This window comes from Ricinus communis, chromosome 1 (assembly GCF_019578655.1).
Source record: "Ricinus communis isolate WT05 ecotype wild-type chromosome 1, ASM1957865v1, whole genome shotgun sequence".
NCBI classification, from domain to species: domain Eukaryota; kingdom Viridiplantae; phylum Streptophyta; class Magnoliopsida; order Malpighiales; family Euphorbiaceae; genus Ricinus; species Ricinus communis.
In genome coordinates, this window is record NC_063256.1 from 2,631,416 (window position 1) to 2,655,454 (window position 24,039).

General features: G+C 34.1%; 4 protein-coding genes across 4 annotated transcripts; 2 read left to right on the forward strand and 2 right to left on the reverse strand.

Annotated features, from left to right (window-relative positions):
• Positions 1 to 1,615: 1,615 nt before the first annotated feature.
• LOC8286728 (protein ASPARTIC PROTEASE IN GUARD CELL 1) lies at positions 1,616 to 3,746 on the forward strand. The gene has a single exon (XM_002511916.4). It carries the CDS (start codon positions 1,929 to 1,931, stop codon positions 3,414 to 3,416), a length of 1,488 nt encoding a protein of 495 aa, XP_002511962.1. The 5' UTR covers positions 1,616 to 1,928; the 3' UTR covers positions 3,417 to 3,746.
• An 881-nt stretch (positions 3,747 to 4,627) lies between these two features.
• Positions 4,628 to 7,540, reverse strand: LOC8286729 (peptidyl-tRNA hydrolase, mitochondrial). The gene is made up of 8 exons (XM_002511917.4): positions 7,033 to 7,540; positions 6,865 to 6,949; positions 6,447 to 6,514; positions 6,289 to 6,339; positions 6,134 to 6,207; positions 5,200 to 5,258; positions 5,038 to 5,114; positions 4,628 to 4,946 (listed from the first exon to the last, which is right to left on the reverse strand). Exons 1-8 carry the CDS (start codon positions 7,321 to 7,323, stop codon positions 4,833 to 4,835), a joined length of 819 nt encoding a protein of 272 aa, XP_002511963.1. The 5' UTR covers positions 7,324 to 7,540; the 3' UTR covers positions 4,628 to 4,832.
• Positions 7,541 to 8,071: 531 nt separating this feature from the next.
• On the reverse strand, positions 8,072 to 17,716 carry LOC8286730 (protein CASP). Its single transcript, XM_002511918.4, has 19 exons — positions 17,309 to 17,716; positions 16,395 to 16,505; positions 15,948 to 16,126; positions 15,133 to 15,282; positions 14,562 to 14,650; positions 14,333 to 14,442; positions 14,040 to 14,134; positions 13,770 to 13,825; positions 13,440 to 13,605; positions 12,811 to 12,903; positions 12,161 to 12,289; positions 11,706 to 11,825; positions 11,170 to 11,250; positions 10,238 to 10,345; positions 9,951 to 10,094; positions 9,762 to 9,863; positions 9,071 to 9,150; positions 8,411 to 8,503; positions 8,072 to 8,292 (listed from the first exon to the last, which is right to left on the reverse strand). The coding sequence occupies exons 1-19, from the start codon at positions 17,391 to 17,393 to the stop codon at positions 8,235 to 8,237; spliced, it is 2,049 nt and encodes a 682-aa protein (XP_002511964.1). The 5' UTR covers positions 17,394 to 17,716; the 3' UTR covers positions 8,072 to 8,234.
• A 1,912-nt stretch (positions 17,717 to 19,628) lies between these two features.
• LOC8286731 (wall-associated receptor kinase-like 8) lies at positions 19,629 to 22,738 on the forward strand. Its single transcript, XM_015728173.3, has 3 exons — positions 19,629 to 20,631; positions 20,902 to 21,066; positions 21,488 to 22,738. Exons 1-3 carry the CDS (start codon positions 19,806 to 19,808, stop codon positions 22,693 to 22,695), a joined length of 2,199 nt encoding a protein of 732 aa, XP_015583659.1. The 5' UTR covers positions 19,629 to 19,805; the 3' UTR covers positions 22,696 to 22,738.
• The last annotated feature ends 1,301 nt before the right edge of the window (positions 22,739 to 24,039 follow it).

Sequence of the window (24,039 nt, forward strand, 5' to 3'; positions counted from 1 at the left end):
ATACACACACCTTTCTAAGACAAATGGTTCCCCACTATCTGAATAATTAGTCCACCACAAACAGAAAAAATGAATGTCGGTCCACTTTATATATCTATAAAAACTTGCTAGAAACCTATCTTGATGTTCATTAACACTTCAAGACCACACTTCTCAAATGTGAGCACTAAAATCGTCTTCTCTCTCTATTTATATCTATCAGTTTTGTGAAAGCAAAAGGGGGAAACCATTACCTAAATCGATGGCAATTAGAAAGAGCCAAATCTCTAAAATGAACAAGTAGGTTTTCTTTAAAACTGAGTCGTTTTATTAACTTTAAACCCTCTTATGTAATAGTTTTCTGTTTCATTGTCATCGTTTACATGTCTAATTATATCCTAGTCAGCATAAGTAAAGATACTTCACGCTCTCGTTAAGTGCGTCTGGAGCATGCTCAGAAGGACTATCCAAAAAGTCCTTAAACAGAGCAAAACTGATAGTTTAAGAGTTCAATAAAATAAATTATTTGTACAAAATAAAAATTAATAGTTCATAGGCCAATTTATGAATTTTGCCTAAAACAAAATTAATTTCAGAACTAGAGCACAAATAGCCCAACCCAATTATGATGATTAATTAATAATAGCACTTGCAATTCGAATTAATCAAGGCATGTATGATATAAAAATGATAATTTTAATTCAATTCATTTATTCACCACATCAAAAATATGTTAACTCCTAATTTGTATATATTTATTAAACCCGTTTAAGTATATAGGTACTCAAGGTAATTTTTTTATATTATATTATATAAATTTCTTTGAACATATAATTTACGATACTCATTTATAAATATTTAAATACTATATTTATAACTAATATGCATGAACATAATCATTTTTATTTTGAAAATATAAAAAGATAAAATAATTATAATTATTAATAGATTTAAATGAGTTGTATATCATATATTAGCATAAAATACAATTAAATAGGTTATCTCATATTATTTTGGATTACACAAATTAATTTGTTTAATTTTACATTTTGATGTATCATAAAGAAATCAACCTAGTTATGACCTGAATTCTAGCGTGTCTAACTTAAATTTATGTCAAGAGTGATTTATGTGTCAAAAATAGTCAATCCAACTTGATATATACAATCCTATTTAAAGTCTTATATTCAATTATGTGAATATAATTTATTTAGTATATTTAAATATCGTATTAAAATAAGTAAAGATTCATTTATTTTGAGAAAATAAATAAAATATTTTATTTTTTAATTCAAGATATAATAAGTTATGAGGTACATAATATATTCATTACGTTGATAATACATTCTTACCATTTTAGTAGATATAACCAGAAACTTAATACAAACTCTTAATTCTTTATAAATAAAAAGTAATATAATTAAAATATAATGTGTGATAGCCGAAGATGGTAAAAATTTAATGATAGAGAATTAAAGGAGAAAGTTGCATTAAATAAGATAGAAACATTTTAATTATAATAAAAGGATGTAATAGGAAGAAAGAAGATGGAAACATTTAATAAATTCACCGAATGGTGACGAGGAGAGGCTGATGGCTCTTTATGCTGTAGGATTAGTAAAACCAGTCCGTTCCGTCCCACCTAAACGAACCACAAGTGGACCCATCAATTATGGCAGGGTGCGCGAAGGAGCACCTACTCTTTTTTAAATCTTTTATTTTTATTATTATCATCATCCCCTTCCAGAAATCACTCCTTTACACCACTCGCTTTGCTTTCACAACTTTCCTTTTCCTTTTTCTCGAATTTGAACGACCATGACGTGACTCACGCACCCTCTCTCTTTACTCCCTTCTAAATAAGACCCAAATCTTCAACACTTCACTTCAAAACTTGCCTCCTTGGCTCACTCTCTCTCTCTGTCTCTCGCTGCAACCAAACAGGGAAAATGGTAGCACCACCAGCTGCAAAACCATTTTTCTTTCTCTTCACCATTATCTTTTCTCTCACCTTGGCTCTCTCTCGCGACTTATTACCGCCACACGCCACCAAAACGACAATCCTCGATGTCTCCTCCTCTCTTCAACAAGCTCTAAACATCCTATCTTTTAACCCACAGCAACAAACCGCCCTCTCTCAACAACAGCAACAAACTATAGCCATTCCATCATTCCTTAATTCTTCATTCTCACTCTCGCTTAACCCACGTGACACCATCCATAAAACACCACACAAAGACTATAAAGCCCTAGTCCTTTCACGTCTCCACCGCGACTCATCTCGAGTCCAAGCTATAACAACTCGGCTCCAATTAATTCTAAATGGAGTATCCAAATCCGATCTCAAACCTCTCCAAACCGAGATCCAACCCCAAGATTTATCAACACCGGTATCCTCCGGTACCAGTCAAGGAAGCGGAGAGTATTTCACCCGGGTCGGAGTCGGTAACCCGGCGAAATCATACTACATGGTTTTAGATACTGGCTCCGACATTAACTGGATCCAATGCCAACCCTGCTCGGACTGTTACCAACAATCGGACCCTATTTTTACCCCAGCGGCGTCCTCTAGTTACTCACCGCTCACATGCGATTCACAGCAATGTAACTCTTTACAAATGTCAAGCTGCCGTAATGGACAGTGTCGTTATCAGGTTAATTACGGTGATGGATCGTTTACTTTCGGTGATTTCGTTACTGAAACGATGTCGTTTGGTGGATCAGGCACTGTGAACAGTATCGCCTTGGGCTGTGGTCATGATAACGAAGGATTATTTGTAGGTGCTGCTGGCTTGCTTGGATTAGGCGGTGGCCCACTCTCATTAACATCACAGCTTAAAGCGACGTCGTTTTCTTACTGTTTGGTGAATCGCGACTCGGCGGCATCTTCAACTCTCGATTTTAACTCGGCTCCGGTTGGCGACTCGGTTATAGCTCCCTTGTTAAAAAGTAGCAAAATCGATACGTTTTATTACGTTGGACTCAGCGGGATGAGCGTCGGTGGTGAGTTGCTTAGAATTCCACAGGAAGTGTTTAAGCTGGACGACTCCGGTGATGGAGGTGTTATTGTCGATTGTGGAACGGCGATAACTCGGTTACAGAGCGAAGCATATAACTCGTTGCGTGACTCATTTGTGAGCATGAGTCGGCATTTGAGATCTACTAGCGGGGTGGCATTATTTGACACGTGCTATGATTTATCAGGGCAGAGTAGCGTGAAGGTGCCAACGGTGTCGTTTCATTTCGATGGAGGGAAGTCGTGGGATTTACCGGCTGCTAATTATCTGATACCGGTGGACTCGGCAGGGACTTATTGCTTTGCGTTTGCTCCTACGACGTCGTCTCTGTCTATCATAGGGAATGTGCAGCAGCAGGGTACGCGTGTTAGCTTTGACTTGGCTAATAATCGTGTTGGATTCTCAACCAATAAGTGTTAAAAAGAACAGGCCAGGTAGGTTTAAATTAAATTAAATTAAATTAAATAGGTTTGTTTGCTTGGAGGTAATGAAATTACCTTTTTATTTTCATCATTCTCTGGTCAAAACATGTGTTCGTCAAATAGTTGGATTTTAGGAAAAGCAAACAAGTGTGTTGTTGTTGTATTGTAGCGGTAGCGGCAGCGGCGGTGGGTTGGATGATAGGTAGGACCCATCTAAATAAACAAATAATGAAGGTGGGGTCATTAATTAAGGGCATAACTGTACTCTGTGCATTTTCTGGTTTGCTTTTTTAAATTTATAGTAAATTAGTTGAAAATGTTAGGATAACGAAGGGTGTGAGTAAATAAAGATGCAGTGCATGCGTGAAACGTGGCGTGCGGATGGGGAAAGCTATCGGGTTTGTTTGTCTGATTGTTTTTTCTTTGAATTTTGGTTGGGAATATTAAATGTTAAGTAGGATTCTTTAATAATAGGGGTAATATTATCGTGTGTCGGAGTGGAGTCCGTGATATTGAGGGAAGAGGGGACCCCACAAAGAAAAGTGGGAATGGTCGTTACTCGGAGACAAACATAATAATACTCAGGTCAGCTTAGCTTTGATGAAATGATTGTGCAAAGAGGGGAAACACTATTCATATCAAAATGTAAGGGTCCCACCACCATGCACGTGGTACAAGTACCGTGATTGTCGGCAGATTTTATGTCCGCCCCGCTAGATTTATTTTACTAGTATTTGATCTGGAAGTACTTTTCTAATTGGGGATCCCAACAGTTAAATAGTTAGTGGGTTCCGTTAAAGTTTAACAAAATCCTGTTTTTGTCAAAAAATTATAGCATAGCTTTCTTCTATCTTATTACCTTATCCGTTGGTCCCAGCAGACTCTCTTACTTATGGTGTCATGGCAAACACTGTGACTCTTACTTAATAATGGCAGTATTAGAGAATTATGGGGGTTTTAATTCCGGATTTAGTGCATGCATATGCAAAATTGCAAGCGATAAGAATTCATATTTACATAAATTGCTTGGGTCCATCTCTGTCGATCAATTCCTTCACCCACTCTCGGTGCCAACAATTAGGTTCCCAAGCTTCTAACAATTAGTTGACGCATGAACTGCCCAAAATCATTTTCTTCATACACTTCCTACATCAATGCATATCCATCTACCATTTTTCAAATGCCAAATAAAAACTTAACTCTTGCCAATTTCCGAAGAAGAGGTTATAATGAGGTATTCATAATTTGGGGAAAACATTAAATATAAAACATCAATTTGGTGTTTATTTTCTGGAAAAAATAAATAAATTATCAACTGTAAATCGCCTAATTTCTTTGCTGTCTCCTCTTCCAATCCATCATGATTTCCTTTTCCTTCAAATCACTTAAATAATAATGTTTAGAGAAGCAAATATTAACTGTATTGCTCCATAGATTTCGCACTGTTGACAAATGTTGCGCTTTTATTAAATCCCTCAAGTAATAGAATCCGGATGGCTTCTAAGCCCTGCTGAAATGTAAAATCCAACTGAAAAGAGAAATGGTTTGAATACTTAAAATCCACTGTTGCCACAAAATTCCTTTTTTTCATGGGTATAAATGTGGTAAGGTTGACGTACCTCTTCATGTTCTTGTCTGCTGAAGGGGCGAAGAACAAAGTTTGCTGAATCCATTTTCCCAGGTGGCCGCCCAATACCTAGAATGGTTTCACAATTACACACTACACTAAACATGGAAGGAACGTGCTGAATATAGATAGTTGCTAGGCGGAATCAACCTACCAATTCTTAAACGAGGAAAATCACGACTTCCTTTGAAATGATCAATAACACTCCTCATCCTGGAGGAAAGCATAAGTAAGGAATCACATCATCTACTAGTCATATTAATACAAATTCTTAACCACTTCATTGACAAAAACATTCATATTTCTGAAGTTCTCAAAAGGCATTGCTACGGCAAATATGCTGTAGATAATGCAATATTTAACAGTCTATAACTCCCAAATCATATTTATGGCATCTTCAGCTACCCTTGGACTTGGAGTTAAATGGATATCTAGATCTCAAGTATCTCAACCTAACTTTATTTTTCAAGTAACTAAATAAAATTTAGTGAAAATTCTAAGAATTAGACATAAAAAATAGTTGTCATAACACAAAGTCAAGCCACTCAAATATAAGTACATAAGGATTTGAATTCCATTGTGAACCAAAAAAATAAAAATAAGAAAAGAAAAAGAAAGAAATATCATAACAATTGCATTTCATTTCCAGTTCTAGAGCTAACCAAACATGTAAATGGATAAAAAAAATGGAAACACGTTCCCACAAGAGAAGAATGGTAAAATAAAGCTCCGAAAGGCAGCTCAAAGAAATGACATAATGCAGGATATTATTGTAGATCACATCAGGAATCATACAAGGAACAAACATGGAAAAATAAACTCCAAAATAAACTGAATGGTCACAGATTTGCATTAGAAAGAAACACAGTCTACATATTTTATACCTAATGCACGGAAGTCTACCCATAAAACGAACATACATCATATTATGAATCATCATAAGCATGGGGTCAATTAACACGAGCCTCCACAAAGAGAGCCATAAGATCAACTTCAACTGGAAATTTATGGTATAGTGTAAATTAGAACCAAAATCTTTGCAAAGTTAGCACCAAGGCATTAAGAGAAGGGAGGAAAAGGAAAGATACCCATTGTGTCCCCCATGTCCACCTTTTGGCAATAGTCGCAACTTGGCAAAAGGCAAATCTAGGTCATCATAAATCTGTAAAGAGGAATTATGAGATCAAACAAAGCACGAAATGGTCAAGTATAAGCCAAGCTCAGTGAAGGACTAAAATTATACCAAGAGTACTTGCTTCAGTGGAATCTTGTAATACGAGACAATAGCCCCAACCTAAGAAATGCATCAGAAATAAACTGACAGAAACTTAGAGATGCAGACCAAAAGAGAGATATTGACCATAAATGCATGTAAAGCTCCTACCATATTAGCTTACTTACAGACTCACCACTTGCATTCATGAAAGTTTGTGGTTTGGCAAGCATTACTGGAACATTTCCAATATAACCTAGAATGTGGAAACGTCAAGATTACTGATTGGGAAATGCACTCAAAAATATATATGGTAATTCATATATTGTCTTACATCACTAGGATTGATTTCATGACAAACAATCAAATGGGAAAAGACAGAATTCCATTACCACCTACAATTTTTTGCTACGTAACAAATATTGTTTGACATTAGTCTGATGCCTAAATACTGAAGCCACTAGTTACTCCAAATTACAGAGTAAAAAGCTGTAAAGTAATCAGCTGACAAAAAATTTAAACAATAAAGCAGCAAAAAAATAAGCAAAGCTGTGAGCTTTATTCATGAATTAAGGAAATAAGTTAGAATTGTGACGAAGTAAAAACCTTTTCCAAGAAGAGCTTTAAATGAAACGCTACTCAATGGTATTCCTTCAGAATCAGCTACAGCGTCTACCATCTCAAAACCCACCTGTTAATCCAAAAAGAGAATGGGTTATTAGTGTTTTAAATACATGAAAAGAAAATTAGTATACAGCGAGAGAGAGAACAAACATTATGGCGAGTGGATTGATATTTTTTGCCAGGATTACCAAGCCCCACAATCAGCCAAGGCTTTTTCACAGACAACGTGGAGGAGGTGGTAGCGGTGGCGGAGGAGTTTTCGGCGGTGGAAGCAGAGAGAGAAGCAGAACGAATACTAAATGGAGACATGTCGCCACCGACTTTTCTCTTATTCCAATTCAAAAAGGAAAGAGAAGAGAAAGAATGGAGATTTTTGAGAGGAACGCTTAAACAAGTGGTGGTGGCGGCTGCAATTGAACTTGTATATGAACCTAATTTCATGGTTTCCTAAATTTAAATTATGCTTGGGGTTTCCAGGAAGATGAGAGGAAGAAGTAGGGGATTCCTCTTTGAACTTGAATAGAATTAGAATAAAAGAAAATAATAACTCTGCAAACTTAAATTAAATAAATAAAGTAAATGCATTGACTATTAACTAACCATTAACACAACTATTCTCAGGAAAAAAAAAAAAAAAAAACCCCCAATTAACATAACCAGCAGCAGACAATAAGAAGTTTCTTTTGCTTTGGTGAGGTCTGAAAATGAAAGTTTTCTTTCAATTAAGTCCTGTTTGTTTTGCAAAAAAATACTTTCTAAAACTATATTTTATTATTATGGTTGACGCATTTAGAAAATCGGGCAGTGAAAAATATCTTTTAAAATAAAATAATTAATAATACTTTTTTAAATGATTAATAATGTTCTAGAAAAGTAATTTTAACGTATTTACAAAAATAAAAATAAGATGTCCTACGACCCATAAAGTTCATCTGATCTTGATAAATGTAATTTCTAAATTCATTTGGATTTTAAGTTTTCTTCTTCTTCTTTTTTTCTTCTTTCTTTTTTTCTAAAAGAAAGTTTTCAAATTTAACTTGCATACTTCCAGCGGGCTTCAGAATCCAAAATTAAAATGTCAGTTTTGGAAGTTTAGAAAACTTGGAATTTTCTTAAGATGCTGAAGTTTGTTAATTGCCTCCACAAAGTTGCAAATTCAATACAGAGCAGAATTGAATTCACAAGCAAATAAGAAACGAAAATGCTCCCATTTTCATTGCACCTTCAAACTTGGCAAGACAAGTAGTAATAAAAATTGTCATTTTCTTTTTGTTTGTTGTATGTACATTGTTAACCATTCTGTTCAATAATTTTAACACTATTTGCCATTTTATGCAATTACAGATGAAAAACTAGAGTGCGTGAGGGAGGTTCAATTGTTTCTCTCCTGTATAGGATTCCTCGCCATGACTGCAAAAAGGGCAACAGGAATTATAAGTGTTACAGAATCTAATTAAAGACCACACCAGCAGATATAGAGACAACGTAGATGCAAAATAGAATTTGATGAAAATTGAAAAATGATTACCTAAGGTAACTCAGAGCTGACATTCTGTAGAGACAGGTGAAGACCAGGATATGTAACCCAATTGTGTAGAAAAATGCAAAAGTACGAGCGTACCTGCAAAAAATGCAATACAAGATAAAACTCCTTGCTAGATAGTTGACTGGAGCAAAGGATACTTCAGGTCAAGGAAATGTCGAAAACCGGGGAACAAAAAGATAATTTACATGAAGCAGGGAAGAAAAGGACCAGTATTGACTTGCATTTGACAATCAATGAACATGGTGCATTGAAAATTATCCACATAGACTACGATAAGGATGAGCAGAAGCTGAAGAGATAAAAAGATACTCCAGAAAAATATGCCAACGCAATAACAGGACAAGATGCAACATATGCACAATAGACAAGTTAAAGCAACTATGAAAAGAACAGGAAAACATGTAAATGGAAGGTTGAGAGAAACAAGGGTCTAAGAAAAGGAAAAGTACAAGAACAAAGAAGTGGTAAATCATGTATTGTAGGTTACACAGAAATAACCATTATACAGCTCATGATGCTCAGAAAGCATCAAATATAAAGATTACTTAAGTGATGTGTGGTTTAAAATTTAAATCATTTCACCATGTATAAGGAAATTAAATTTAAAAAAAAAACAACACTAGGATTGAGAAGGAACCATACTTGTTGCCGAGAAGAAAACGTCCACTGCTAAGGGTGATTCTATCCCTCAATCCCAATTCCTTGTATCTTTGATCTCTTTCCTAAAAAGAAGCAAAAGAGTTCAGTTATGTTCATGAAAAGTGTGTATAACAAACAATACAAAGATAATATATCCAGTATGATACTAAATGACTCATGCTGCCTCGAAAAGTTCAATATAGGTATATATAGTGGATTTTATGAGATGATAATCCTTATTCACACAAAACAGGGTGCATTCTCTGTGATCAATTTATGTAACAAAATTAATTCCCATTTTTAGTGCAAAAAAAATCAACTTCATACAAGAAGACGGAGGTATTCAATTAGAATACTTGGACAAAGTGATAACATATTTGTTTGGTTTCATTCATTATGCTTGTAGATGAAATTATTAGCGTCTTTAGAGGGGCGAAAAGAAGAGGGGAAAAACCTAAATGGGTATTCCTTACACAAGGACAGCAGTTTCTTCTAACAAATTAAACAAAGCACATGCAAGTACATGGTATCCTATTCTACCCATAAAAGATTTAGACAGGAAAGAGGGCAAGAGAAACATTAACAAAGAATATTGAGTCTTGATGGGCCTTAAGAAATCATAAATGGTAAACTATGCAAGTACCTCATTAGTGAACCATTAACAAGTTCACTACAGGAGCACAAGAATAGCTACCTTCTTGGAAAAGGCTGCAAATGGATTTATATCATCTTCATATATCTTCTTGTACTTGGACTCGACATCTGAGGAAAAGCCACTTTCCAGGTCCTCTGCTTGCTGGTAATGATCAAACAACCAAAAAACCATGAACTTTAGAACGCTTCATCTAATATAAATATGAAGTATGGGAAAGCAGAAAGGTACCTTCTTTGATCCTCTGGAAACGACTTTCTCAAGATTGTAATCCTGGACATAACGTATCTTTCCATATAGTTTGACATTATCAGCTTTTGACTTCTCTAGTTCTGCTGTCAGTAACCCTATCTTCTCCTTTAACTGCCTTACCTCCTAAATTTTTTTAAAGAAGTTTCCATAAGTCTCATTGATTTAAAATCTTCTAGCCATACAAATACATTTATTTGCAATTTTTAAAATGGAAACTAAAATGAAAAAGAAAGGTATTTATACAAAAAGAAAACTGCATAGCTTACTTCTTCTGTCTCTCGCAAGCGTTTCCTGAATCGATCTCGCTGGTTGCAGATAACCTTTAGCATTGAGCTCTGGTCTTGATCCGAAGACACATGTTTCTGGTCTGCGTTCTGCATAAGAAAAGGCAGTGCGTGGAAAAAGGTGAAGACACGAATTTATTCCACTCATGGAAAGATCAAAACCACAGACCAGATACATACACAAAAATATTGGAATTATAATAAAATAAAGAATGCACATAGATTTTCTTTTTCCAAACTAAGTTAGGAAAAACATTCAACAAGAGGGGAACCAAAGATGATGCTCCCAAGTACTTCAGGATTATATATATATTTAAGAAACTTCTAAGAAACAGACTATCACCAAAGTTTAAAAAACAAAAGGATCACACAGAACTCCAATGAAAATGAGTTCCTTACACTTTGAAAAGTCAAAGACCTCCTAATCCTCTTTCTGTAGGTGGCGAAGGATGCTGCTAGATATTTGCAAAAAGGATAATCATAGTAATGTGAGGTTATAAGGAAAAAGAGCACATCACTAGTAACAGTCAATACGCTAAAGGACACTCCATAAAGCCTCTTTATATAATCCATCCACCTAAACAGGAAGATCATGCCATTGATAAAAAAATTCGGCACGCAGCCACAATTGATGCTTTTCTTGAAAGCTGGACCTTTCATTGACCAATTCCTTTTTCCCTTTGGGAAAATTTATACCATCTAATTTGTACCTCGAATATGAATTTAAACAAATATTGGTAGGACTGGCAGGCATCAATATTAAGTAAAGCAAAATGACAATGGCAATAGACTATCATTTACACATTTCATTATTGCGATAATAATATGTCCCATGATAAGCAACTGCAGACTCTGCATATTCATCATAAAACATATACTTCTAAGAAAAAGGGATTCTAGAAAGAGACAGGTACCTCAGATAACTCCACGCGCCCAGCCTCTGAAAGATCCCAATCATCAAAAAGACCACCTTTTTGATCTTTAGAACTATAACCCTGTATTAGGAGGAGAAAGATATTTACAGTTAGATTTTGGCGGGCGGTGGGGGCTTGGTGGTGAAGAAAAAAATCACAGATTCAAATCCAAAGAGAACTCCATGGTTGTTCTAAGACAATGTAACAAGTATCAACCATCAGATCGATACATACAACTCAAAGATGCAATTTGAAATGGGATTTTAAAATTTAATTGTTGGTTCACTGTCTCTCTGCAGAATGTTTAATGCTTATATTTTATGGGCATTAACTCCATTGAAAATAGTATTATGTCCAACTAGAATGATTGTAAGTTTAGGAACTAGATTATGGCCCACATATGGACATTTTACCACAGAGTAACCAGGCAAGAAAATCCACTAACCTCCAGAAATCAGCAGATAACATGAAGCGAGCATAACGATGAAGCTACTAAAATTGTATCTTAAAAATATTCAAAAGTATTTGATTAAAACCTTCAATATATCATCTTCCAACTTCTGTATTAACTTTTGTTGTTCATTAACTTTTGCACTAAGCTCTACTATCTTGCTTTCAGCTGTTTCCAGCGTAGACTCTTTCTCAGAAAGTTTAACCTGAAAAACAGCAGAAACTTTAAAATTAAAACAAGCTCAAGAACCAATCACATTAAGGAGCATCAAGCTTTAATGCCTTCTAAATAGTCCCAAAATAAGCCCTAAAGTGTTGGCTTAGGTGGCAATGCTGGGGCCAGGACAAACAACATTCAACATTCAAATCTGACTGGCAAACTATAATAAAAATAGCATTAATAGATATTGATTTCCTCCATAACGACTTTGACATGAATATAAATGTGGCTATGAGAAAAAGAAAACTAAAAATGATTAAAAAAGGGACGTCCTCAAGACAAAGCTAAAAGGACTAATATAATGCAAAGACTCCTGTATACCTTCAAGTGTGTGAGTTCATGTTCCATTTTCCGATTCTTATCAAGAAGAAGAGACTCCATTTTGCTCATCTCTTCCCCACTGGTAGCTGCTTCCCAATCTTCAGCCTCAATTGAATTATAGCCCACTGCCTGTAGATGTAACAGAGAAACAATTAACAAATGTATAAAAACATGATGAAGAGTAAAACAATAAAGCATGAAAGTACTGAGATATTGAGGTTAAAGAAAACAATGATTCTACCACGTAAACAGGTCTATCCCGGCTGCAAAGGAACTCATCCAAAAACTGGCAGCCTAAAGGACAGAGGACACATACTGTTGCTCTCTTACCTTTTTGTTTTTCTTGATTCATTTTTCTAATTAAACTTGGAGAACAATAAGTAACCTACCGACCAGCTGAACTTCTAAAATAACTTAATTGAACATTTCAAAATTTCAATTAAATTCACAAGTCTGAAACAAAATTAGCAACAGGAATTCTTTGTAACACAAGAATATAAACAAACATTCATAAGCTCTAATGCTTCTTATCAGAAACAACCTACAGGCCAAATGAACTTATGAAAACAATTAATAAACATTTCAAAGTTTCAAGGATGGAACAAAATTAAGCAACTAAAAAGCATAAGAAAGCAGAAAGATGACAATACCTGCAGAATTTTTACTTTTTTACGCAAGTCATCAACTAATTTTGCAGTCGGCCTTGCTTGAAGCTCCTTCTTCATCTCCTCAATAGAAAGTTCCTATATGCAAAATAGAAGCAATTAGCAATAAAAGGAAAAAGTGTATGGAAATTAAAATGTTGGTCATTCTAGTAAAAATTGCTGGTCATCTATCTGCATAAAATGAATGAAACCAAAGATTTCTATTTGCTGTTCATTTTCCATTAACCTCGAGTTATATACAGTTATAATCCACTTAACCTTTCTGAAAAATTTGCAAGTTTTCATCACTTATTGACAATTGGGCTGACATAACTTGAGTAGAACTAGACCTCAAAGTAAATGCTGACTGACCAATAACGAAACTTTAATGTCAAAAAAATTAAATTCTGAATCCAATTTGACAATTGAAAGCCATGCAAAAACCAAAAGCTAAAAACTACCACTATTTAATAATCTGGCACCAATAAAAAACTATTATATATCATTCTTTTGAGCATCATAAAGTGAGGGATATGGAATTCAATCTAAATGGAAAACAAGCTTACTTGTTTCAAGCTCATCAATGTGCATAAGTTGCAAGGACTTAGAAGAACTACAACAACGAAGTATCATACCTTCTCATTGAGTACCATGTTCAACTTCTTGATTTCATTAATGTGCTGTTCCCGCTCATTAGTCAAGGCGGTTTCAATATTGTGGAGCTCCATGTTAAGTTCGGAAATAATCTTTTCTTTGGCACTCAAAGTATTCTCAAGCACATTATTTGAATCCAGACTATCGCTGTAACCATAGCAATTATAATACTGCCTTAGTGCAAAGGAAAGAAAGATGCACGCATTCATCATTGACAGAAAAATGAAGGTCATTGATACGCATATTGAGCCAGAAATTTAATTGAAATAGCATGTTAACAGAAATATAGGCAATACTGATGCGATACTCACCTTTTCTTATTTCCAGTTTCTTCATTTGCTGATTGAAGTTGAGAACGAAGGACACCCTGCAGATGTTCAGTTAAACTTTGGAGCATTAAAAAGATATGAGCCAAATGCTAAAACAAAGAACAAAATACGGACTTAATTAAGCATCCCCCGAGTATTTATTTAGACAAAAAGAAATCTGTTTAGACAAGATAGCAATACAGATCATGAACAAGTAGGGTATTTAAAAAGAAATATCAAATCAATAATTGGAATAACAAGTGTAAAACCGACCTTCTCTCTCTCAAGGCTAAGAAGTCGTGTTTGAGCCCTTTCCACTTCATCCATCAGAAGATTGACCTCCGACTGCTTTGCTGCCCTTTCTTCCTCTTTTTTTTTTTAAAAAAAAAATGATGGAAGAAAAGTATGAGAAAATTGGAAGTAAATTCATAGAGTTCAGATGACGTGCTAGAGGACTTGATCTTAAAAATGAAAGGTAGAAGCTCCATTATAGTTTCTTATGATAACAATACTATAACTGTGATAAATTGAGGCCACAGTATAGAGGCCAAGAATTAGCATATTACCTGATTGCGCATGAACTTCGAACAACTGACTTTGTGCAAGTTCATGCAATTTCTGCATATTGGAAACACTTTCTTTTGCTTGTCGTAATTGATCCTGCAAAGATTGCTCTCTGACAAAAAAGAAAAGAAGTTAGATTCAGGACTTCCATAGCAGGCATCAATGAAAAATGAGAACCTATTAGCGTAGCCCAAATTTTCCTGGAAAGACATCAGACCATACAATAAATACCTTTCTTTCAAAACTTCTAGTGTTTTCTGGTTCTCTTCAGCCAAACTACGCTGCTTCATCTCCACGATTTCCTTCACTTTTTCCTCCATCTGATAAATATATTATAAAGCAGACAAGTACCATTAATTATAATTTTAAAACGAACGAAAACTTTAATCGAAGCAGCTCACATCTATTGTTGCAATCACATTAAAACCCAAAGAGCGTATTCAACCAATTTCAGCTACAAATATTCATCATGCAGTTATCGACTGTTAACCACAGCAACAAACATTAAAGCCTTAAACTCTAAGCATTACATCTTGCACAATAACTGAACTATTCAAATGGATAAGACAAAAGCTTCTACAGAAAAGAGCCCAATATGGACCTAGCTCCCCTTCCTTCAACCTGGAAAAATAACCAGCTGATGTGTTTTGATTATTTAACCAAATATCATAACATTGCAGCCCTGCCACAGTGCAGTTTCAAATTCCTAAATCTAGACAAGCCCATGCAACTATGATCCTTACAGTTATCACATAGCTATAAATTTTGATGACACGTGAACACTATAAAGCCCACTGCTTACCTGTTGCTCTAACTGACGATTACGGTCTTCAAGTCTTCTTATTGTCGCCTGCTGATTCTTTAAATGAGTAGCTTCTGTCCTGAACTCCTCAAGCTCAACTTTCATCTTCCTGTTCTCAGATTCTAGTTCAGACAATTTCAGATCTTGATCCTGCATAGAAGAGAAGCATGTGTAGAAGAATAGATCAGTGCTGATGCTTTACAGAAAAGTAAGAGAATTGAAAATCTAAGATTTAATTTACTTAGAAGAAACAGGATTAAGTTAAATAGTGGCTTTACTTGTCACAAAGGAAAATTGTTTATGCTCTGTATATCGATTAATTGTAAACACAACTTCAAGGAGAAATCTGCAACAATCTAGCATGTTGCAACCAGAGTACTGAAGTGGAATACATTATTGGATAAAATATAATAGATGGACTTGCAGTTTGCACACACAGACAGACAAAAACATGCCAGATCCAAGAAGCCATCCGCATGCAACACAAGGAACAGTTAATGTTAATCTTTTCGTATCATCCATAAACAGGCATTGGGCAATCAAGTAAATGCCAAAACCATCCAATTGGTGCATATTAAGAAAATAAACATTCAAGATCCTTTATTGAGCGTCAGCCACCAGTTTATTCATTACATTAAATGTCACTTGATGTCGTGAAAAGAAAAAAGCCCATTTATAAAAAATGTTAAAATAAAAGAAAGTATACAGCTCGAGAATCAAGATTTTGCCACTTTCTATTTTCCTGTCTTTTTGTGTTCAACTGCTAAGGGAAATCCAATCCAATAAAACATCACAATGGAATTGGCTGTACTTACAGCAATTGAAGCTAGAGCTGGATACGGATCCGGAGCCTCGTAAAGCTTCTGATATATATTCAGGAAAGCATTTTCTCCAAATTTTGCTCTCTTGGTAAGATTATCAACTTCTTCTTGGTAGCCCTTCAATAATGAATTAAACAAACTCAACTTTTCCTCTGGTGAAGCCTTTTTGAAATCTGTTCGTAAGAAACATAAAAGATAAGCTCTAAGCTGAAACTAAAGAATGTGTACAATTGATGGCAAGCAGTCCCATTTGTGCCTTTCCAAATAAATAAATAAATAAATAAATAATAATAATAATAATAATAATAATAATAATAATAATAATAAAAATAACAAAAGATAAATTCATATTTTGGAAAGGCAATTATCCCTGTTCCCCTGCTTGTTTTTTGGCTTCTTAATAGATTTTTAGAATTATTACTATATAATTGGTAATGATACCTCTAGTGCTCTCCGCAAGCTTCCGTCGGTTCTTCAGGCTATTTTCCTGGTTTTCAGCTATCCTCAGTCCTTGTTCATCCAACACAATTTTCTCCTTCTCCAAATCAAATTCTGCACAAAAAAGAGAAGAGAAGTGGTTAAAATCCAATTCAATCAACTACTTTGTTTATGAGGCAAAAATTAAATAATATTAATAAAAAAGGAGAGATTTTAACTACCATAATATCTAATAGAATGCAGCTTTTTCCCATATGAAAGGAGCTTATGATCAACAATGCCATGTAAAAATTAAAAAAAAAAAAAGAGAACAGGAAAAATAGAAGTAAAAAAATATTTGGCAACAACCTAATAAACAGATTGAAATCTACAGCACAGTAGCACTTTCTTTTGGGCATTGTTTGGAGCAAATCATGTGCAAGAGCTCAATTATATAGAATTCTTGGAAGATCATTTTTGGAACATTTCATTTCCTTCGCAATGCCATTTTTCCTTTCTTACAGTTACGAACTTTCTCAACACGAGAATTGAGTAAATCGAATTTAATTGAACTGCAGTACATTGAGACTCTCAAAACACATACTTACAAGAACAAAAGTCTATCACATTCTACCGATTGTATCGCTAGTTTAATTAGGTCATCTCCACATTTTATTAGTTCTTTCAAAAATAAATGATACTCTATTATTTAACAAATGTATGCAACAAGCTTCCATATATTTGCACAAATCTTAACACCATATTAAACTCGATAGCATTTATCACTCCAATAACCACTATATAGCACTACATAACTATTGCTAAAATATATTGATCAGAATTCAATAATTAATATACAAGTGACAAGCTACTAACTGAAACTGGAATTTAAAAGTAAAACAAAATAACCTTAATTGAAGTGGCATTGAGCGATTTACCTTTCCAGAAATTGGAGACGACAGGAATTGGAGAAGAGCTCGGGTTCGATTTCTCCCTGTCGGATCCTCCTGGCGGAGCCTCCATTTTCTTTTCTCGAATTCGGATCTCTGCTCCCTATTCTCCTATCTCTCTTATGCTTTTGCTTCGCGGGTGTGCAGTTGATTCGATTTGAGCTTGTTCGCTTTAAACTCTATTAACAATTCAAAGGCGCCAATTGGGGATCAACGACAGATCTGACTCTGATCAACAAATAATATTTATAATTTTATTTAATATTTATAATTATATCTGATTCTGGTAAAATGCACATTTCTTTGATTTTTGGATTTGATGGTTTTTTCAGAAGAAGAAGAAGCGGTGTTGTGGGTTGGGTCAATCACTGATAATGGCCGCTTCTCACCTTCCGCTTGCTATCTGGGCCTCAAGTTGCGAAAATATTTGGGGCCTGTTTGGTTCGGTTAGAGGATTAAAAGTTCAATTTTCTTTATAAAAATTCTGATATTAAATATTTTACATATTTTAGCCCCACTTTTAAAAAACTTAGTTCAATTATCCTTGTAATTATTTCCCATTTAAATTGTATATTTGATATTAAAATTTTACATGTAAATTGAGCTTACTTTACCCTCACCTATAAAACTATTGGTGCTCCAATAATTAATCATACTGTTAATTGTTATTTCAAAATAAATAAGTTCTTATGAATATTATCTAAATTATTATATGCCCAAAAGTAATAATTTAACAAATATGAAAATCAAATTATATAACCTCAGGATTGAAAAATCATTTAACGATTTTCGCAAGATTATGTCTGTTCAAGACTTTCAGAATATTTATTATATCAATGTCTAGGCCGGCATAATTTGTTATTTTGGATAAGGTAAATAAAATAAAATGACTATTATATCAATGTCTAAGCCGGCTATTTATGTTCTTTCCAAATGATATCAACTTATTATTTATCCAACTGGCGAATTAGGCGAAATTAATTAGCAGGTAATACGATTAAATTAAAGAAAGAAAAAAATCCTTAATTACAATTTATAGCTGGACAGACTTTTCGTAAATGACATTTGCACGTCACTTCTATCTCACAATTGGTTATGAAAATTATGCATTAAAAATAATAATATTACTTTTAGTTTTTATAAAAATTAGGCACAATAGGTGAATTTACTCGTTATTCTAAAACTAGATGTGAACTCCAAATTGTGGAGGGTTTATCTTTTAATGGGGGATTAATTTAGATGCAAGTACATTTCAATAATAAAAAATAATAGTTTTAATTAAGGGTAAAATATGGTAAGACAGGTAAAAAGGACATGATAAATAGCTCTGTTGCTTATAAAACTATAGCTTCTCAATTGGTATTAATATTTTAATTTTTATTACAGGCGACGATGCTTATTAAAAATTTATTTAATTTTTTATGACGCGAAGAGTGGAACTCTATATCAGCATTCCGCTTGCTGTCCACATCATATTTGATTTTGAATAAATTGTTTTGTTGGTATTGAATTTTTTTCACTTTTATTCAAATAATACCAATTTTTCAATTTGTTTTTTTAGTACCATATTCATTATTTATGTTTCAATTAATAGTATTTATTCAGATTCCGATCATTTCTTGTTGATGTGTTAATTAGTTTATGCTTAGATAAACTTCCACTGTCTTATCAACGAAAAATTACCTAAATTCTAATGGATATTAATGTCACAGAAAATGTAAGATAACAAGAGTATAACTCGTTTCAGGATTTAAGGAATAGTGTTTGGAGAATTGTATTAGCATTAGTTTTTCATCAATATTTTAAGCGGGTGAGAATTGTTAGTTATTTTCATATCTGGTCTAGTCTTCAATATTAAGAGGAACGTGAGTTTCAGTTATTCAGGAGTAATGTTTTGTGGGTGTGTACAATAATGGTTCGCCTATTGAGTATGTTAGTAGTCTAGGTGAATTGTCAAATATTAGCGAGTTCTTAACTCGCACAGTGATTCACTTTTAGGCGAGTCTCCATCAACTATTATAGATTGAAATAAAAATAATAAATATGATATTGAAAAGAAATAAATTAAAAAATTTATACCATTTGAATAAAAATAGTAAAATTTTGATATCAATAAGATAATTTATCGAAAAGTTAAATATGACATGGACAATGAATGAATACTTATGTATACTTTTGGCCTCCACGTGATACAAAATAAGATAGATTTTCAACCTTCGTTTATAACAGAAATTAAAATTTTAATAAAATAAATTAAAATATAGGCTAAAGCTTTGAACCCAGAAAGGGATACGTACACTTCTTCAGCTTTGGCGTGCTTTGAAAATTTAAGGCTCAAAATTGTCTCATTCTTTTCAAAATTAGGAAAATTAAATGTAGAATAGCGAAAGGTAGGAGAGAGAGATAATATCTTACACCTTTTCTTCTATCAAATGCACTTTCCTCAGGTGAGGGGAATCACAGAGAGAGAGAGAGAGAGAGGGTGATGGCTGTCCAGTTGGTGCTCCTGTTCCGAATCATCATATTTCCATGGCTAATCAATTCATCCATGGCAGCAGCTTCTGTAGCAAAACCTGGATGTTCAGATAGGTGTGGAAACGTAACAATTCCATACCCTTTTGGAATTGGAGAAGGTTGCTACATGGATTCAGGTTTTGCAGTAACATGCAACAAAACATCTCTTCCTTACAGACCTTACTTAACTAGCATCAATTTAGAGCTACTCCGAGTTTCACTAGAATCCACCCTAGTTCGTGTCAACAATCCTGTGCTCAATTCTAATTGTCAGGATCGGCCGCCAGTCTCCGACTTGAGCTTTTCCGGCAGCCCCTTTTCATTTTCAGATAACAATAGGTTCACTGCACTAGGATGTAACAATCTTGCCTTGATATACAGGCAAGATATGGTAATTGGTGGTTGTTTATCAATTTGCAATGTTACTGTGACGGAAAGCAGTTGCTATGGCATAAATTGCTGTCAGACTTCAATTCCGCCTTATCTTAAGTTTATTAATGCATCGTTAAGAAGCATCGATCCTGTTCCTGATGAGCAGTGCAGGGTTGCGTTTATGGTTGACAGAGAATGGTTCAGTTCTAATGCATCAGATAATATATCTGCATTGCTAGGTGCGAAACAAGTTCCTGCAGTGTTGGAATGGGGTATTAGTAATGGAACTTGCGCTGATTCACCGGGAGCGGAAAACTCAACTGATATCTGTGGTAGTAATGCTTCATGTTCGGTCAAAGTTGGTATAAATTATCAATGTTCTTGCAATCAGGGCTACGAAGGAAATCCATATCTTTCTTGTCAAGGTAAATTAACTTTACTTTTAGTCATAAAATAAAAAAATTTAATGCATTAGACTGAGCTTCAAACTCGTAAGCTGTGGAGACCATCGAGCTAAAGTTTATTGGTTATGGAGCTTAGATACTGAAGCTTGCAGCAAATATTTTTCGATAATCTCAATAGATTGTTGTGTTGGTATGAACAGATGTACTTAAAACAGTTTTTAGGGTCTTTCTGCAAGAGTGTCATCTAATAGGATTTACTTTTTTTATTTTCAAAATTTTACATGTTTCCAGATATCAACGAATGTGAGGACTCACAAAAGAATAAGTGCAGCATGATATGTGTAAATACACCAGGAAGCTACAAATGTTCTTGCCCTGACGGCTATATTTCTATGGGAAATAATTGCTACTTAACGGACGGCTATACTGAACGATTTAGACCGGTGATCGCAATAGGTAACTATTCCCCTTTTCCTTTTACATGGATATTTTCTTCCAGTTGCTTTTATGTATTTATAGTTAATCTTCATTTTACATTATTTCCCTTTTCCTATTCTCATGTTCCTTTACAAAGCCATCGTATAAATACTAAAACTAAAAACATTTATCCAACATGGCTAACCATCTAAGAAAAGAGAACTCAATCCTGTAGTCCAGTGCAGTAGCTCAAGAATTTAACATGTCACAATATTGCAAAAGCTCAAGAGTACTGGAATACTTGACTCTGCTGTCTCTTGTTTAAACATTGTGGAATGACAAACTCAAAGCGCAAAAATGCCCAGATGGAAAAGGCCAAAGATGGAGCAAAATATAAACCTATAACAGAGTCTTCTGTATTTACGAGTATATAAGGATGTCTTGTTATAATATTATGCAGTTTTAAGTGCCGGCCTTGGAATACCCTTCCTACTGATAGGGACGTGGTGGCTATACAAGGTACAAAAAAGGCGAAAAGATGCGAAGCTTAGGCAGAGATTTTTCAAAAGAAATGGGGGCCTTTTATTGCAGCAACAGCTATCTTCGAGTGAAAGTAGTATAGAGAAAACAAACATGTTTACTGCAAAGGAGCTGGAGAAAGCTACTGACCACTATAATGAGAATAGAATTCTTGGTCAAGGAGGGCAAGGCACCGTTTACAAAGGCATGTTAACTGACGGGAAAGTTGTTGCAATCAAGAAGTCAAAAATAGCTGATGAAAGTAAAACTGAGCAGTTCATAAACGAAGTGGTAATTTTGTCTCAGATTAACCACAGAAACGTTGTTAAGTTACTGGGTTGTTGCTTGGAGACAGAAGTTCCACTACTAGTTTATGAGTTCATTCCTAACGGAACACTCTATCAACACTTGCATGACCCAAGTGAGGAGTTTCCGATTACATGGGAAATGCGCTTACGAATTGCCATTGAAACTGGAAGTGCTCTGTCCTATTTGCATTCTGCAGCTTCAGTGCCTATATATCATCGAGATATTAAGTCTACAAACATACTTTTGGATGATAAATACAGAGCCAAAGTATCAGATTTTGGCACATCGAAATCAATAGCAGTTGACCAAACTCATGTGACGACCAGGGTACAAGGGACTTTTGGATACTTGGATCCTGAGTACTTCCAGTCAAGCCAATTCACAGAAAAGAGCGACGTCTACAGCTTCGGGGTAGTGCTTGTCGAGCTCTTAACTGGACAAAAACCAATATCTTCAGCAAGAGCAGTTGAAGAGAGAAGCCTAGCAATGTATTTCTTACTTTCCATGGAGCAAAACCGTTTGTTCGAAATCCTCGATGCACGTGTTCTGAAAGAAGGTGGCAAAGAAGAGATTCTAGCAGTTGCAAAGCTAGCAAGAAGATGTTTGAACCTGAATGGGAAAAAAAGACCTACAATGAGAACAGTTGTGACAGAAGTGGAAAGGATCAGAGCATCACAGCAAGGAACTTGTTTCACCAATGGTGAAAATGATTATCAAGAACTAGATTGTTTTGTAAGCGATTATAATGCTCCATGGGATGTTGCTTCCCCTTCAACTGCATCAAATTCTTATACCAGTTTGTCTGTCTCATCAACTGGCAAACTTCTACTTTATAATTAACTCCTTGAACTATTTTATATGAAACTAAGGTTCGTCTTTGGCACACTGCAATCCATGTATAAATATACCATGGCATTTCTAACTTAATAGTTGCAAGTCTATACTTGCTCTATAGCTCTTGCACTATCCTACTATTTAGCCTCACCGGTTAATCAGTGGTCATTTAACTAAGTTATATTTTGATCACAAAACTTTTTTTTTTATATTTATTTTCAGTCATTTAACTTTAAATTGGATACAAAATTAGTCATTTATCTAAAATCTGGTGGTCTATCATGGGGAAAAAAAGAAAGAGATCTCTAAAAATCCCATAAACCTACAAAATAAAATATCTAATGCTATATGAAACTCCTAATTCTGAAGCTATAAAATCTTGAAAGTTAGGCACTTATTTGACATTGAAGTTCTTGCACCAAATAGTAACTGATTCCACTTTCTTAAATAAATATGTGGACATGTAAGAAACAGAAAGGAAATAAAAACTTGAACACAAATAAGTACAAAAATATTACTAATTCCACTTTCTTAAATAAATATGTGGACATGTAAGAAACAGAAAGGAAATAAAAACTTGAACACAAATAAGTACAAAAATATTACTAATTTGGTGGTTGGACACTCTTCTTTTTTTGTTTTTCACTTTCTTTCTTTTTTGTTTATTATTATTAGAATTATATTTTTTATTTTAAAAATAATATCTTAATAAAAATAATTTATTAATTAATTAATCTGAATTAATTAAGTTGAAAAAGGAAAACATTCTTATAACAACAAATAAAAAAGAATAAAAAAAAAAAAAAAAGAACGGCTAATATTTATTATCAAAGCCTAACTTTAGTGAAATTTTAGATAAATAACCGATCTACTACCAAATTTAAAGTTGAATGACTGTAATGAAACAAAAGAAATATATTAAGTGACCATTGGTATAATTATCCTGCCAACAATGATAATCAATCATTTTTATTAGTAATTATTTTTGCATATATAAGTTAGGAGACAATTTAATAATAGTCAAACATTAACTTTCTGCATATTTAACTTAGAGAATAGTTTTTGTATCAGCATATGCTCCTGGTCACTTTATCAATTAATTAGAGAGAGATTTTAGTTTTAGTGTATACATTACAACTAATAGGAGTGTGACACGTATTGTATGACTGTTTTACACTTTGATATTGGATGATTGACACATACTTTATTGTTTAAAACTAATAAATATGTGTCAATTATCTATCGGTTTAGTGTATAGGTAGAGACATACATCAAGCCTAAATAAAAATATTCCTTAGAGAGAGATTTTAAATTAAGAGTTAGCGGCTAATAGCCTAATAAATATTAAAA